This window comes from Limanda limanda, chromosome 17, assembly GCF_963576545.1.
Source record: "Limanda limanda chromosome 17, fLimLim1.1, whole genome shotgun sequence".
In the NCBI taxonomy this organism is placed as follows: Eukaryota; Metazoa; Chordata; class Actinopteri; order Pleuronectiformes; family Pleuronectidae; genus Limanda; species Limanda limanda.
The window spans coordinates 2,948,957-2,966,548 of NC_083652.1; the positions used below are offsets into that span (position 1 = coordinate 2,948,957).

The 17,592-nt window shown below is 39.0% G+C and overlaps 1 protein-coding gene across 1 annotated transcript; it reads left to right on the forward strand.

The window, feature by feature from the left end:
* Positions 1–928: 928 nt before the first annotated feature.
* Positions 929–9,716, forward strand: LOC133022856 (all-trans-retinol 13,14-reductase-like). The gene is made up of 12 exons (XM_061089766.1): positions 929–1,088; positions 1,486–1,668; positions 3,194–3,332; positions 3,573–3,675; positions 5,334–5,529; positions 5,625–5,822; positions 6,712–6,831; positions 6,932–7,070; positions 7,227–7,336; positions 8,352–8,518; positions 9,314–9,473; positions 9,568–9,716. Exons 1-12 carry the CDS (start codon positions 929–931, stop codon positions 9,714–9,716), a joined length of 1,824 nt encoding a protein of 607 aa, XP_060945749.1.
* The last annotated feature ends 7,876 nt before the right edge of the window (positions 9,717–17,592 follow it).

The window sequence follows — 17,592 nt, forward strand, 5'->3', positions numbered from 1 at the left end:
CCTTTCCACCAAATAAGCTCAGGTTCTGTTCAGAATTCTTAGAACCTAAATGCTATTTTGTGAACCAGACAACGTTTTGTTTTTTTCACGTTGCACAATGAAAGTGAAGAGTAGCAACAAGATGGTGTATTACGATGATAAGCTAATACACCATCTTAGCTTCACACACACACACTTACTATGTCATGCCGGTTCACTCTCCAGTTGGGAACCAACTTTTCAGGTTTTCAAACAGTTTATCAATTGTCAAAATGCCACAAATAGTTCAGAATTAGGGCCACAAACCTGAACAGATCCGCCTCCATATTGGTGGGAAAACGACAGGAGAGAGTCCCTTTAACATCTCAGTTCCCAAAGCCTCTTTGTTCACTTTCATGCAGTGGAACCACTACTACTGCAATACAGCAAAGTTTTTGTATATGCACTCATCCTAAGGCAGTTCAATAATGGGCGAAAAATTGTTATTGGATAAACCAAGTCTGATGAAACGCTTCACAATCATCTCTCTCTTCTCTGTCCGTGTCAGCCAGTCTCATGACCTTGGCGTGGAGAATGTTATCTGCTGTTATCTTTTAAATAAGACTTTCTAAAAGTCATGTGTTTGATGTCCAATCATTGCTCTTCCTATAACCATAATGAACATATCCTCCTTTCCCCCACTCCATCGTTCACTTCATCTCTCCCCTCTCCAATTTACTGCTCTTCTTGAGAGACGACCTTGTCGGAGGATAGATTTCTGCTTTCTTGTCTTGCCACTTCTCTCTTCATCCTTCTCTCCTACCCTGTCTTCATCACTGTATTCCTCCTCTCTGTCTCTTCTTCTGGACTTGCTCTTCTCCTGTCTTTCTGTCTCTTCCTTTCCTCTCCACCCTGCTCTCTCCACTAGCCACCTGGGTTTTGTATAGTAGATACAAAGCTCTCTTCTGCCATGTGGTGGCTGCTCTGTATACTGGGCTGTGTTCTGCTGGTGGCAGTCATTTTCTTCCTGACCACTCGACAGCGTTACAAGGTGTTCAGTGAGAAGTGCGTGAGGCCACCAGGACCCTTGGTCACAGACAGCAAACAGAGGGATGACAGGCTGAAGAAAGGTAAAAAATATTTTTTCTGACAAGCAAATTGACAAAAAGTCGAATGGCTTTTGTTGTGAGAATGCTGCAGTGTTATAATGTGAGAAAATACTGAGGGAATCCAAAAATGCCATATTCGGTTTGAGTAATCTCAAAGCGTATACCTCATGAATTACATTTAAAGGCATGTATTCTGTTATCTCAAGGTGCAAGCAAGGTATACAAATTATTATGTGCTAACCTATGGTCTCCTGAGAGTGATGTTAAAGACGATGGTTTCATCCATCTAACCTGGGGCCTTTGGACCTTTTTGACTGCAGACCCCCTATGAGAGCTTTAAGTAGAGGTCTATGTTGACTGACCTCAAAATCTCCCACCAGACTGATTTTCAAAGAATCTATTCTGTGTCTCTTTGCAGGTTTTCGTGTGGACCGTGTTCCCCCTGCTCTGGATGCGGTGGTGATTGGCAGTGGTGTGGGAGGTTTGACGGCAGCAGCACTTTTGTCCAAAGCTGGGAAGAAAGTTTTAGTCCTGGAGCAACATGATCAGGCTGGAGGCTGCACCCACACCTTCCAGAATAAGGGATTTGAGTTTGACGTGGGTAAGATGCCAACGTCTTTATATGATCAAACACACACCTGTGCACACCGTGTTGAGGTGTATCTTTTCTTATAACTCATCTTGTGTCCATTTATGAAAGGAATATTAAGCCAAAAAGTGTTGCTGTCTCACATTATACAGGCTCTATGCTTGTCTGTCAGTATGATTTGAGTTTCCTAATCAAAAAGAAAGTCAGACACAAACAACAAAGTTGGTAAAATGATCAGTTCGCAGTTCGTATATATTAGCAGACGGAGAGAGAAAAAGGAGAACATTTAATTTCAGTTTTCAATGTGAGCTAAACATGTAATGACTGCTTTGACATTTGCTTGCACCACATCGGCCACACATGTTCTCCTGCTGGCATCATGTCCTGAGTTCCTCTATATTTTTGTATTGCCATAACTAATGCTGTCACACAAAGTGCTGCTTCAGACCGTAATATCCCCACAAAACTCTGCTCGTTAAATACAGCCTTTTATCAGATGGAGGCATTCAGTTGCTGTGGATATGTATAACTTGTTTTACAGAGAACATTGGTTTAACATATAGAGCTCTATAGAAGCAATTACTGTTTTTTATATATTGCATGCTTATTAGTAAAAATCCAAGCAAATACTGTGGAGGAGAGAAACAAATGTATTTTTTGGTCCACACAAATGCATCAATCGTGGTCTTGAATTCATGATTTCTAATCACTTATTAAATACAATTCTAATCTGAGGTAATTAATCTAATTATTAAAACTATTGTGTGCTATTACTTACTGTATTATCCAGAATATAAGAAAATAAAAGAAAAAAACAAATATGGTTGAAAGATTTGTAGTTGTATTCCATTAAATGTTGCCAGGTGACACTATCAGAGTTTAACACTATCATAATACACAATGACTGAAAATTCACTCATTGTCTCAATGAGGTCTTTGCAGAGGAAACGAGCAGAGATCAGATACATGATGTCATGACACTTCGTGATCTGAGGCACAACACATCTGTAGCGTCATTAATGATCCTCGCTGGTTGTTTCTTTATCCATTTCACCTTTTGCTATCTGAGGTTTCAGCACTGTTGATATGTCCATCTTTAATTTATTTTGACAGCGTAAAATATTTGATAGATATGTTTCCATTCATAATTAGTGCTTTGGGGCGTTTGACAAGTCCAACTCATGATCATTTAAAACATTAATCTGCTCTGGCATGGTCCATAATTACAGCAGTTTTTGTACTTTATCCTAACGAAAAACTGCTGGCAGGGATTACTACAAAGCAGGAAATTGTTTATCAGTTTAATTAGTCCCTTGCAAAACTGTCATGTTGGACACAGGAAGGACTCTGATAACATCTGATTACCTTTTATAGGGTAGTTGTTCTACACTGTTAATACTTTGTCCTTTTCTAACTTCAAGATCCTCTCCATTCATTAAAATCTTGAGAATGATTCCTTCTGAAACTCACTTTGGGACACAGATATCTCGTGTTTTATATTTCCAATCATAACATAGATCTGATTTAACTCCACCAGGTATCCATTACCTGGGCCAGCTTCATGAGAACAGCCTGCTCAGGATTACTATGGATCAGATTACAGAGGGTCAGCTGCAGTTTACACGTCTGGGACAGCAGTTTGACACACTGATCCTGGGTCAGGACGACAAGCGCAGGTACAGTTATTACAGAATCACACTTTCATTCTTTCATTTGAGCTTTTTGTTACCCTTTGCTTTTTGCTATACATTACATTTTGAATTCATTACCAGGAGTTACATACAATATCCAACTAAATCTGATTATGAATTATGTTTCTTCTCTATCATGTACTTTTCAATGGTACCCAGAAGTTAATAAATTATCTTTATTTTTATTTTAAAAAATGTCCTACCTGACTTTTCTGTCATTTTCAGGGAATACCATATTCATTCAGGGAAGACTGAGATGGCCGAAAGTCTAAAGAAGCAGTTTCCAGGAGAGGAGGAGGCCATTGATGAATTCATGAGATTAATGAAGGTAGGGAAGAGGGAGCTATTTATATTCAAAATGGAATGGAGGATGAGAATGGGGGAGAGGTGAGGAGGTAGTAAAGATAAAACATTTGAAAAAATGAACATGTGGAGTGCCACAAGGCTCAAGCCTGACTCCATTACTTTTCTATTTGTGCCACAACTAGTGATCATCATCACTGCAAGTTTTTTATTGGTTATTGTAAATCCACCAGAATTCGTGGCATAGGCTAATGTCTATCTGTTGTCCCTGGTCAGGTGAATAGAAATCAAATACAATTTGAGACCTAAAAGTGTAGCACTGTGGAAATTGGGATAAATCACATCACAACTTCCATCCAGTCTGGAACACGAGTGGTGCTCCGTTTATTTAGCATCAGTTAGCATAACAATCAAAACAAACAAGATGGCGTTAAAAAAAGTGCCCCCTTTCCAACTGTATTGGTGGAGAAAAAGGGGCCTGTCAATACAGGCCCATGCACATGTTATATTTTTCACCTTCAATTCAATTTAATGGTTAGTATATGATTACAATTAAATTCGCTCTGGCTCCTCCGGTACCTCTGATTATATTTGTACTCCACAGACTGCTTCTTTTCAACTCTTTATAAACTCATCACACAGTAAAATTATACAGCATGTTTGCAGTTGTGTGACGAAGTAAAACAAGTTAATATAAAGTAAATATAATTATTATTGTTATATATAAATAAGTGTTTGGATAAGATATTATTGCGATATTAAATTACTAAAATAAATTAAGCAGCCCTCCATCAAAGCTTAAATATTGCTATGCAATACTTTAAGAAAAATGTGTACCCTGTTGCTTAATTTCTATTGTAGATGCAGTTTTCTCATCAATAGTGGCCCACAGACTTTAGGGTGATGCAACTACATGATTATACATTTTGAGTTAACTATTCCCTTGTCCATTCACGCATTCAAATTGAACTATTATTCTCAGATTTGCAAGCAGTCTATTGGCCTGTGTTTCTTTTGTAAACAGCAACAGACTTTGTAGTGGAGTGTGCCACCATTGTCAAATTTTTAATTATTTGTCATGGACAGAATAAATAATACAGATTGAAAATATTACAAATACTACTATAGAAATAACTATACAGTATGTCAATAACATAGTTTACAAGGTTCTGCTGTTATAAAGTGCTCATCGGGTTTGACATCTTCACCTGAAGTTGTAGGAAGAGGCAGCTTGTCTCTCACCATCAGACAGGGGTAGAGGACTGAGCGCTCACTGATGCGGGCGCTGAACTACCAACACTACCTGAGCTGCTGGTTACCAGTGATGTAGTGGCAGATGGTAGTTTCTGCTGCAATCTTTGTTTGAATAGTTCCCTTCCTTTTCTTTTTCTTTGTCAGTAAAGGCTATATTTGTTTGTATTTCTTAGTAAGTTCAGTTATCTAGGTAAAGGTCAGTCAATATTTTCCCCAGGAAGGCAAACCCAGGCATGACCCACCCATCTCAACCTCTGGTTGGCTTACTTTGATATTCTTACCCTAGCTAACCAATCCCCACTCCTCATTCCTCATCCCTAGAAGTGGCTGATTGAAAAATAAGTAGGTATACGCTGTATACTTGCATATACCCTGCACTATCCCACTTATTCTGACTAATAAATATGCTTATATTGCCTCCTGTTGCAGCTAGCCTCACAGCGGACACCACTTATCGCCATCTTGAAGATGATACCCTATTGGCTGGTTAATTTCCTGGTTAATAAAGGCCTTTTACATCGAATATCTCAAGTGTTCAGCCTGGCAACAACCAGCCATTCTGAAATGATGTCCCGCCTTACACAGAACAAGGACCTGCAGGCCCTATCTGCCTACCTGTTCTATGGTGCTGGACATATACATACACAAACATGCAGTGATAAAAGATTACATACTGAGTACGCCTTCTTCAGTGATCTTTATTCTTTAATTTTCTTGAAGGTGTCCCTCCAAAAGAATCCAGCTTTCTCATCAATGCTCTCCTCCTTCACCACTACAAACGTGGGGCATACTACCCACGAGGGGGCGCCAGTGAGATTGCCTTTCACATCATCTCTGTCATTCAGCAAGCAGGGGGCGCGGTGTTGGTCAGGGCTCCGGTGCAACGCATCCTGCTCAACCAGCTGGGGAAGGCATATGGTGAGAAAGGGGGAGTGCACGGATTCATAGGGTATAAGTGGTCTTTTCCATGCAAGTGTGCACAGCTCGTTGTGGTCATGGAAGTCCACAGTAAAACACTCCCTTCTTCACACAAAGCTTATTTCTTATCAGAAGAAAGAGTCAGAAAGCTCCAAAAGCACATTTCAAGGCATTTGCATTCCCTTCAGGTCTAAAATAAAAAACGTACCAGTAAAAGAAAACATAATTTTTTCTTCAAACTTGTCAATTATGTCACACATAGTGATGTGCTTGTTACTAGCAGACGACAATTTTACATGCCAGTTAATGCCAGCAAGACGGTAAAAAAAGGAAACAAACCTACTGAGGTTGATTTGGTTCGTGCTTCATTTGCTTTACTTTTCCCCAATAGCACCAACTCACTTGTCTGCTTGGTAGAGGTTACCCAGCTCCAGACATGTGTTGTCCTCACTGTGCTGAGCTATTGGTTTCAATTAATCTGTCAATCAATGTATCAATCATCTATCAAAAAGAGTTGACTTGGTTCATCTCAGATCTAACAGGTTTGTTTGTGTTGTGCTCAGTGATGTTTCCTTCCCTCATGCTCCTCTTTTTTGGGGTCCCACCGAGGTTTATTGTTGGCTCCCCTTTTACATTCTACTTCAGGGAAATATAATGCATAGAGATAGTAATGATTCCTAAAATGATACAATGTAAATGTGCTCTTAAGGAGAGATTCTGGAATCAGTAGGTGAAATATCTAAACTTTAGATTCTAAAGACTACAGCTTATAGTTTAAGATCCATTATACCTTTAGTATTTATTTTTTATTGTAAAGCCCTTAATAACTCTTAATCTACCATGCAATCATATTAAGCTCTATGTAAGCAATGTTATGTGTTTGTATAAGGTGTGACAGTGCGTAAAGGACAAGAAGAGATTGAGGTCCATGCACCTGTTGTCATTTCCAATGCTGGCATCTTCAACACCCTCCAGACGTTTCTACCTCAGTACGTACAGGACAAACCAGGTAAAGCATATATAAGCATATATGAACAGTACATTGAACTTTTTTCTTGTTTGTCGTCTTTTTATACTGCATATTTCCCAAAATGTGTTTGTTTACATAGAGATCCAGTCACTGTTGGGTATGGTACGTCATGGTATGGGTTCCTTCTTGGTCTTTGTTGGTCTGGATGGAACCAAAGAGGAGCTTGGCATCGTTTCTACCAACTTCTGGATGTATAAAGACAACGACTTGGATTCACTGTAGGTTTTTAAATATATTTTTATTCTTTCCTCATCTTTGTACTTTTCTCTTCAATTCCACAGCTGACTATAACATGTCATCTCTGTTCTACTGTACTTTGAAATTTTCTGGATCACTCAATGTGTTTGTCTGTCTGTCTAAACAAAACTGTGAAGAATGGAGCGATACTCTTCCCTGAGCAGAGATCAAGTATTGGGGAACATTCCCATGATGTTCATCACCTCCCCATCCGCTAAGGATCCTACAGCAAACATCCGACAGCCAGGTAAAAAAATGTCATTCTTGTTTGCAGATGTATATTTCATATAAAAGTTGTCATCTTGGATTCCTCTCTGCTACCACTTTATCGCAGGTGAACATGATACCCTCCAATGTTGGTCTTTGTCCGATTTGGCCACCTACTAACTGCCTACACTGATGCAACTTTTCAACATTTCAAAAGACAAGTTGTCCATCTTAGAAATTTGCAGTGGGGCTTAGATTTCCCACACAATCAAACAAGAGAAGTCTTTTCATCTCTAGTTGACCATCTCATGGATACTGTCAGTTGTAACAATGAACATGTTATGATTCTGCCCCTCACCTATACCCTTTTTGCCTTGAATAAAAAAGCTTTCCGGAATTTTCAACTTCCTCTCATGACAATCAATTCTGCCAATCATAAACTGATTGCAAGATCTTCTTAACAAGTATGCACCACCTTCAATGTTGAGCTACTGCCAACTGTGCTGCAGGGGTGTGATGAACATTCAGTGTTATTAGCTACTGTTCTAATTTAATTCTCCCCATAGCTTTGTGTTTTTACTGAGCACATATTTGAATCAAATAACAGCCTGGCATCTGTTTCACAAGGTTTTTAAAATAAGAATTCAGTAGAAGGGCTTAAATATGCACATGATGCCCCCCAAAAAAGGTTAAAAGTAAATGTAACAGGTGCTGGATAGATTTTTCTCAAGACCTCATAACTTGCAACCCCAAATTTTTGCTTTTGACAAAACAAGTTTGCAGTTATATGCTATGCTGTTAGCTGTACATGCTTACATTTATTTATTCCTAAAACTTATTTTTCAACTTGTTTGACCAGTCAGTCAGTGAAACCAGTGTGCTGGAACATTAAGGGCAACAAAAGGTTGTCAGAGTATTTAAAGTGTCGGAATGCTGTTGAGGTAAATACATCTCATGGGCTCTGTTGGTGAGAATGTGTTCCCATTTACTCTCATAAATAAAAAAAAATGTATGGATTAAAGTATGAACTGAACCTTTTTCCGATCTCTCTTCAGGTAAGTCATGTATGACATTGCTAACCATGGCTCGCTATGAGTGGTTCGAGGAATGGGAGGGGACAAAACTTGGCAAGAGGGGACAGGACTACCTGGATCTGAAAAACAGCATGGCCCAAGAGATGCTTGACTGGGCACTAACCATATTTCCACAACTGCGAGACAAGGTATAGTGTCTATGTTGTTATGTAAAGCTTGTATGCATATATAAGGACATTAACTACTTCACTCAGACAAACAACAGATGGAAGTTACCACCTGTTCTGCTTGACCTCTGAAGAAATTAACAACTACGTTAACACATCCATCCAAGCTGATACATTTTTGGTTTTAAAGTGCACACTACTCTGGAGTTTCGAGCCCCAAAATACACATGTTCTTATTTTAAAAACTCCAGCTTTGAGTATTAGTTTTGACTGGTTGAGGGAGACTTTCAGTAACCATGACACACGCCCCCACGTTTGCTTCCCTATTGGAACTTAACACAACCCTAGTGAATGTAACGTGGATGAAGAATTGCAAGCATTGCTAACCCTTCCTTTCAGGCCAGTTGGTCATACTTCTCATTGTATTTTCTATAACTCACAAACCAAGTGCAGAGTAGAATCTCTGCTTCTTGTTTAAATCGGGGCACATAAATGGTGATGAGTTTTCATGTGTGGTGAGATGGCCACAGATTATTTCTCATACAAAACTAAAACAGGACAAATTATTTATTTTTTAAACCAAACTCTGGTTTCCCTCTATATCTATAGAGCCACTTCAGCTTCTTATAGCTTATCGTTTTTGTTTTGAAGAATGTAAATTCATGAAGCTAACCTCTGGCTACAGAAATACATACAAATATTATCCAAATACATTTTGATATGATTGATAATATCGACCAATGGTTCTGCAATGGTCACCGACTACTGTTGATGTACTTTCCCCTATGAATACAAAGTGTATGTGTGAAAATGCAGGTGGTGATGGTGGATGCTGCCACTCCTCTAACAAATGTCCACTATTTGGGAGCTCCAAGAGGCGAGATGTACGGCGCTGAACACAACTTGGAGCGCTTCAACCCAGAAACGGTTGCTCGGACGCGACCACAGACACCAATCGATGGACTCTTCCTCACAGGTGACTTGACGGACAGTTTTAATGTGGTCTAGATTCTGCAGAAACTGACACACTTACACAATTTGTGTGTTTGTGTGTGTTTGTGTGCGCGCAGGGCAGGACGTGTTCTGTAATGGCCTGGCTGGAGCTGTGCACGGCGGATTGCTCTGTGCCTCTGCTGTCCTCAATCAGATCCTCTACATTGACCTTCTGGCCTTGAAGACCCAGCTCAAACGCAAACATACCAAAAATAAACTGACCTAGTAGTGACAGGGTGAGCGTGGAGGTAATTAGTGTAGTTTTAATACATTTAAAGATTATAATCTTGAATCAATACCAGATTTGAAGTGAGAAAGGAAACAAAGGAAGTGAGGAGAAACTCAAAAGAGTGGAGGGTTAGGGTTTGTCATGTCTTCATGCAATCTGAGAGCCAAATTCAACATTGAAGCAATCCTCTTCTTAATCTGCCTTAATCCAGTTGATTTATTAACTGACTGTTTCTGCTGTGATCCCAAGACAGATCCCAAGTGCAGTGTTGCTAACATGGCTGCCGATGCAGTCATTGGAAATTACAACAAATTAGACAGATGGTACAAGTTATCTGTGAAATAAAGCTATTGAGATAAATGGAATGTGTGTGTTTGGTTTTCATTTCAAACTTGCAGCGTGTTGCTGAAAGGAAAGGTTCCCCAAGGACAAAGTTATCTGAAGCATGCTTAGCAAAGGGCCAAAATATCAGTTTTTGTACAAACACTTTAGCGCAATACCACTTGAGATGATGACAGGATGGTAAATTACGGCTTATTATGGCAAAAGAGCACTGCCTAATACGAGTCAGGAATGCTAACTTCAAGTCAAAATGCCAGTTTCTAATCATATTTCCAGTAAGTGGTGGACTTAAATCTAGAACAGTGTCACAATTATAAAACTAAAAATTAGTTAAATACATTTGAAACAAGCAGGATGACAAAAAAAATATGCTACTTTTGAGGGGAAAATACTGTTTTTGAGTTTCTCAGGCTTCTTATGAGACACAAAACATCACAATACTAGTAAAATATAGCTAAAAATGAGTTTTCCCAGCTAATTTCAAGATCACTCTTATCTTGTAAGGCTTAAATATAATGTCTTATTTCAAGAAATCTTACCAAGCCAATTTTGACTCCATTGGCAGTTTTTTTGGCTTATTACAAGCAAAAAATAACTTGTATACTTTATTTGGGCTTTTTTTTGGAGAGACCTTTTTTGCAGTGTTCTATTATCATTGTCATGTCTATTGAATAACAATATTTTGATAAATATTTATAATCTCAGATCCCTGATGCAAATACAGACAGCTTTTATCCTAAAGCAAGGCCTGACCACAGTCTATGGGCCTGACATATATCTGCGTATAACATCAGGACATTAATGCTGACATGTTTAAACCATCTGTAAAATGTAGGGTTATCAGCACCTTCTCCACAATCATATTCAGCTCCAGAAGGGCCAAGTATGACTGATGAATCAGTGCGAATGACATCAGAGCCATAAGACCGATATTCTATGTTTGTTGCTTTTGAAGTATAATAGCATTACTAACAGAGAAACACATCATCACTTTGACAACTTTACAATATGTGGCCTATTTACCTATTATCAGCTAATTAATGGTGGCCAACGATATTATTTGCTTATATTTGTACGTCATTTTAGTGTTCTGGTGTTTTGCCAAACTAAAAGTTAATATGGTAATTATTCTTGCTGCTAAACATTAACATGTTCTCACCACTGCAGGCATGTTAGCATTACTACAGCCTTGCAGAGCTGCTGGAAAAGCCATTTACACTGACCCTTCATAAGGTCGGACACAACAACAATCATTCACACGTCTTGAAACCTGCATTTCTTTTACATTGGCATTATAATCTGCAAAATGCCACAGGCTCCAATTAAATCTGATGACTAGAGGATGAATAAGTCTGGTGCTTGGATTCAATGGTGCTGTTTTTAGGGTGTTTCATTTGGAATTCCTCCAACTACAAGACTCCACCATCTGACCCTCCTACATTCCATTCAAAGGTGCAACAGCACATGCAGTGGCACCATGCTCTGGAGCTTAGGACTGGTACTGCGACAGACTGGAGAGGAGGGTGTTAGTGGAATTAACATTATTATTATATCCCTTATCAGAATAGATGGTGCTCATTGGGCTTGTTTCTTGCCCTTTCTTACAAGCTCATAAATCAGTAGGTCATTTTTAGTTGACCTATTCCATATCTAAGTATGTGTTTATGTGTCTCCAGGATCTAAAACAAGGTATATCTGAACATCACCTATGTTCAAATAAAAATGAAAAGTGTGGGGCAAAAAAATATTCCCTTGTTGGTTTATATCTTTATTATTACCAAGGCATCCTCTGAGCTACTACAGGAATTGTGTCACATTGACTCACTTCTCTACTAAAAATGCTGGGTTATGATAGGAGGTTTCTGATCGTGGTGTCATTGCGGTCAGTCTATACATGGCTGATCATAAGTTCAGGGTTCTCAGGGCCCAGTTGCATTGTTACTGATCAACTGAAAATGATGATATGTTTGATTCCTTTGAGTTGTTAACATTAACACTTAATTTTGTCTTGATTTTTAAAGACAACAGTAATATACTGTATTATCTCCAAATTACAATGCAGCAAAGGAATGTTAAAACAATAAGTGGAATTTCACCAGAAGCAGATTTGTTGGTCCAACACTAAACCCTAACCACATGGTGTCAACTTGGAAATTTCCCTAGTTGCACTAGGAAACGGCTGAATATTCCACTCCTAGGAGCTTGTTTGGATGGATTTCAGAGACTTGTAGCAACATGTGATACACGTAATATTTATAACTGTCTTTTCACAGCATACAATTAATTAAGTCGTTCTCATAACATGTCTTGGAAATTCCCTCACACACAAATACTTAGTATTCATATCATGTTTACTTCAATAGAAACAGTTGTGACTCTATGACTGATTCATCAGGTGTCTTACTGTCTTTAAGCTGCAGACAAAGGACTGTGTTGACCTACCTTAAGAACCGTTCCTCTTTTCGGCTTCAAAATTGGCATGTGTACTGTCTAGGGCCCAAGGAAGTGCAGTACCTAATTTGGTTTGATTTGATACTTTGAATAATAATACATATTTACCCAACAGGGGACCAGTGCTCTCCAGCAGTTCACCATCAGACTGTGGCCTGAGACGAATGTGTCTTCTTCTACATCCTCAGATAAACTACAAGTACTGGGTCAAATCCTAGATCATTTATATAATTTGAATTATTTAAATTGTACCACATTGTCAATGCAGCAACATTCACATTCTTCTTTCCTGTTGGCAAATTCTCTTCAAAGTAGAAGCACAATATTTGTTTTGTTGCAATGTTTTATATCAAGTTATATTATTTGTATACATATCAAGTGTGTGGCTTTTCTAATTCAGTTTTATTTTATGAAAAACACTGACTATCGAATCTTCACAGCACATAAACCAGGTAGGATGAACGCAAACTTCACTTTGCAATTAAGGCTGTTTATAAAAAGCTCCCCACATGACGACAGTGAGGTGTTGTATAAGTGTTTGAAGAGGACTCACAAATGACTTGGCATAATTCTGAATTTGCTCTTGGGCATTAAACTGCAGGTTTAGAATGAGCATTCCACTAGTGAAATTAAATTGTATTAATATGCACTTATGCAGTAACCGCCAAGTAAGGGTGACCTTTTTTTTTATTAAACAATATCAGAACCCTTAAGTTTACCACAAATTCATGCACCATAGGCATTGTTTCTTTAGGATGGTGGACAGTTATTTTCGAGCTTAATGCCTTCCACAAACACTATATTGCTCAAATGCTAAACATTCTGCTAATCATATCAGATTAAATCATTAGAAAAACAAAAAAGATTAGATAGATTATTGTTTTCTATACTACTAACTTGTGTCAGTTTTTCCCTGTGTTTAAAGACTTCTCATGTTATTGAGAACATCGTACAAATGCTGGGTAGGCCTGTATTGAAATGAACAGGGCGACCTGAGAGTGTTATGATTAGGTAAAATACAAATTGGGACGCATATACCTTGTGCAGCATGTCACTGGTTCAAGTTCTTGCTGGCCAGACCATTTACTGTGCATCATTGCACTCATCCCATTTCATGTCTCTTCTTCTAATTTAAGAATATACGTTAAATGTCCATTGTACGTTTGAAGGTCTTCTACAGAATTTAAGTTACCAGCTACCAGTAGATGTTAGCAGGCGTTAGCGGCCAACAGCGCATGTTAGGGACAAAACCTCAGTTGTGCACCTTAGCGTCATCATGTGTTTTGGCCGTGTGATCACGATACAGGCCGAACTTGAGGATACGTTGAGGCTAAAGGTAAATCTGACTGGCTACTGGCTTGTATCAATCAATCAATCAATCAATCAAGTTTTATTTGTATAGCCCACATTCACAAATAACAATTCGTCTCATGGGGCTTTAACATTGTGTGACATCCTCTGTCCTTAACCCTCAACAAGAGTAAGGAAAAACTACTAAAAACCCTTTTCACAGGTAAAAATATGTAGAAACCTCAGAGAGAGCCACATGTGAGGGATCCCTCTCTCAGGACGGACAGAAGTGCAATAGATGTCAGGTGTAAGAAAACATCATCAGGATTTTTAGCAGCATCCATTAGGCTAAACATTTTTCAATACTATGTGTCAGGCAGTCCCGCTGCAATCACAGTCTCTGGCCAGCAGCAAGACCACGATCCAGCATCAGGATGGGATCCACTATAATCCACAGTCATTGTCCACCGCCGCCAGTTAGAATCCATTATCAGCTGCCGCCTCGGTCGTGGTCCCTCATCATCCGATGCCAACGCGACAAAGGATCCTCCATTACAACGACGATCAGCTGGCACGATACAGAATCCACCGAACTGGATCCACCATTGCGACCTCCGACACGCGATCCACAATCATAATCCATGGTGCGGCCACAGCTGTGGCCCTGCATCCGCGGGCGCTAAGGCACAGAAACTCCGGGAAAAGGGGTCAAGTTAGTAACATGTACTGATGAGATAAGAATTATCTTGATGTGATAAATATGGAGAAAAGGAAGGAGAAGCAGGAAAGAGAAGCTCCGTGTGTCTTGTGTCATAAATTCCCTGTGCGTCTTAGCATCATCAGGGGTTTTTGCCATTTAATCAAATTTGGAACATCGCACAAATTAGCTCTAACTATAAGCTTTATAAAAAAGGAAGGTTTTGAGTCTACTTTTAAACGAACAGAGCGTGTCTGCCTCCCTAACTGAAAGTGAGAGATTATTCCACAGCAGTGGGGCTTGATGGCTAAAAGCTCTGGCTCCTACTCTACTTTTAGAGACTTTAGGGACAACAAGTAAACCTGAGTTCTGGGATCGGAGTGCTCTAGTAGGTTGATATGGAACTAACATCTCTTTAAGGTAAAGAGGTGCCATATCATTAAGGGCCTTGAAGGTGAGGAGGAGAATTTTAAATTCTATTCTAGATTTAACGGGAAGCCAGTGTAGCGATGCTAATACTGGAGAAATGTGCTCTCTTTTCTTAGTTCTCGTCAGGACACGTGCTGCGGCATTTTGGACCAGCTGCAGAGTCTTTAACGACTTGCTGCTGGAGCCTGATAATAATGAATTACAATAGTCCAGTCTCGATGTAACAAAGGCGTGGACTAGTTTTTCTGCATCTTTTTGCAAAAGGACATGTCTGATTTTTGAGATATTACGCAAGTGGAAAAACGCGGTCCTAGAAATTACTTTAAAGTGACTATTAAAGGACAAATCAGGATCGAAGATCACTCCCAAGTTCCTGACTGTGTCATTGGAAGCAAGGGCAATGTCATCTAGCGCAGCTATATCATTAGATAATGTATCTCTAAGGTGTTTAGGGCCGAGTATTATAACCTCTGTTTTATCTGAGTTTAATAAGAGAAAATTGCGGGTCATCCAGGTTTTTATGTCCTTGAGACATGCTCGAAGTTTAGTTAATTGATTACTTTGATCAGGTTGTATGGCAGCACTTTGAAAGCCATGTGACCCGCTCAGTAGATCAGACATGATTACCTCTATGTTTTTTTAAACTAAACACTGTCCCATTTTAGAACATTGGACAAAATTGAGAATATCTCTTGTATATTCTATACCGCACTAATAAATACACTGATGTTAGCGGTGTTAGTTAATGAAATGTCTTCAGTTGTCAAACAAAGGCTTAATAAGTGTAAAAGTAAGTAAAATAAACTTAATTAACACTCCCATTTCTTTGGGCATTGATTTCACAACATTTTGGAAATATCCATCCATTATTTTTACCGCTAATCATCTTTCAGGGTCACAGGGTGGGTGAAAGTTTTTTTTTGATTGTATGTGTGTTTTTTTTCTTTTTCAATGTGATTTACAAAAAATGTAGGAAAAGATGGAAGTACTGGATCTTTAAACTCTGTTTGGCTTCCTTGAATAAAGTATGAGAAAAAATATTAAAATAAAGACCTTGTCCAAACCCGTATCCTTTTGCTTTGACCACTGTACCACCCAGCCACCCCATTTGGAAAAATGTTTTACTACTTTGAAAGAGCCACTAAGAATGTATACAGTGCTCTGCAGTCTGGGTTTACAAGTAGCTGATTAAATCAAATCCAGGCTCAGAGATTCAAAACTAAAAAACTAACTCTGAGATAAATTGATGCGCACATGTATAATCAGCAGGTTTGCATACCTAAGGATAACAGCTAAGCATTTGTTGTTTTGAAATTTTATTGAACTCAGGTACAGAACCTTTTAGTGACCAACATATCATTCCAATGGCAAACAATGTGCAGTGCATTTACATTAGCATAACATTAACATATCACAACAGTTTCAATTTCTACAACACAGAATCAATGGCCAAATACATGAAGCATGCCAGACACCTATACCCCTGAAAATATGTCACAACAGACAACATAAATTAGTGAATAAATACAAAACAAATATCTCACTCCATTATTTGCAAATGGTTTTGCAGATTACTATGCAACACTATGCTCTGGTTAATATTAAATATCACATAAAAAGTGTTTCTCAGGCGTCCATCACTTGCACCTTAATGACAGGTGTGTGGCAGTCGGACATTGTAGCCATCACGGTGAAATTTTGGCCTCTGTGAGTGAGAACGCTGCTCTTTGCTTTGCCTCTGACAAACGCTTTGCCCTTATTCTTTGACATATCCTGAAAAAGACCATGATTACAGTTTCTGCTGATATTAAAGACTCCCACTGCAAACTCGTTTGAGTTTAGGTTTAGGTCAAATGGCACCTTGAACAGGACAGCTATCTGCTCAGTGGTGTCTTTTGTAGAAGTTTGGAGGAGTTCGTATGTGATGATGCCAACAGATCCACATGCTGTGTTCGGAGTCTTGGCGAATTCCACCTCCGCAGATGAGGACTGACTGATGGTGGGAGGCAAAGGCTTCCCGCAGTATCCACGCTTAATGTACATCCTGGATGTTAAGGATAAAACACATTTTTACTTTTAAGTGTGAAGATTTTTAATACATGACACAAAATGCTAAACATTTAGAAAAAAATAGTAATTACCTGGGGTTACAAAGAGTGTATTGAAGAGATCTATTTTCAATCTCAATGTTGCACTGGCGATGTGTTGGAACTGCTTTAACTATGGCGCCACCGATTGACATGACTGTATCTACAATCCCAAAGATCAAGTCAGACATACCCATGAAGTTCAACTTGGCAATGCAACCACCTGTTCAGACATAAAGAAGAAAAATTCACTCATTAACCTCCCAATTTAGCTTCTAAAAATGACATGCTCATTCTAAGGAAACAAAAATACAATGCCTCTCACTTACAGGTGTTTTAAAATACATATAAATTATTTTATGAGAAGTTCGTCGTAAGGAGGACTAATGTCCTCAGTAGACCTACCTTGCTGCTTTTATGTGGGAAAAACACCTCAGGACAAGGACACAGCTGACAGCTCTTGGTGTCCGCCTTCTTATACAGGGGATAGAGGCCAAAACCTGTTTCTCCAGGAAACACTGTCAGAACTAGTTGGATAATACTTTACGGTAATTGTATACACCCACACACATACACA

Excerpts from the sequence above, each read along its gene's own strand:
- LOC133022856 (XM_061089766.1), top strand. The coding sequence starts at position 929 with ATGTGGTGGCTGCTCTGTATACTGGGCTGTGTTCTGCTGGTGGCAGTC. Across the intron at positions 1,089-1,485 it reads GGATGACAGGCTGAAGAAAG|GTTTTCGTGTGGACCGTGTT; the intron begins GTAAAAAATATT and ends GTCTCTTTGCAG. Across the intron at positions 1,669-3,193 it reads GGGATTTGAGTTTGACGTGG|GTATCCATTACCTGGGCCAG; the intron begins GTAAGATGCCAA and ends TAACTCCACCAG.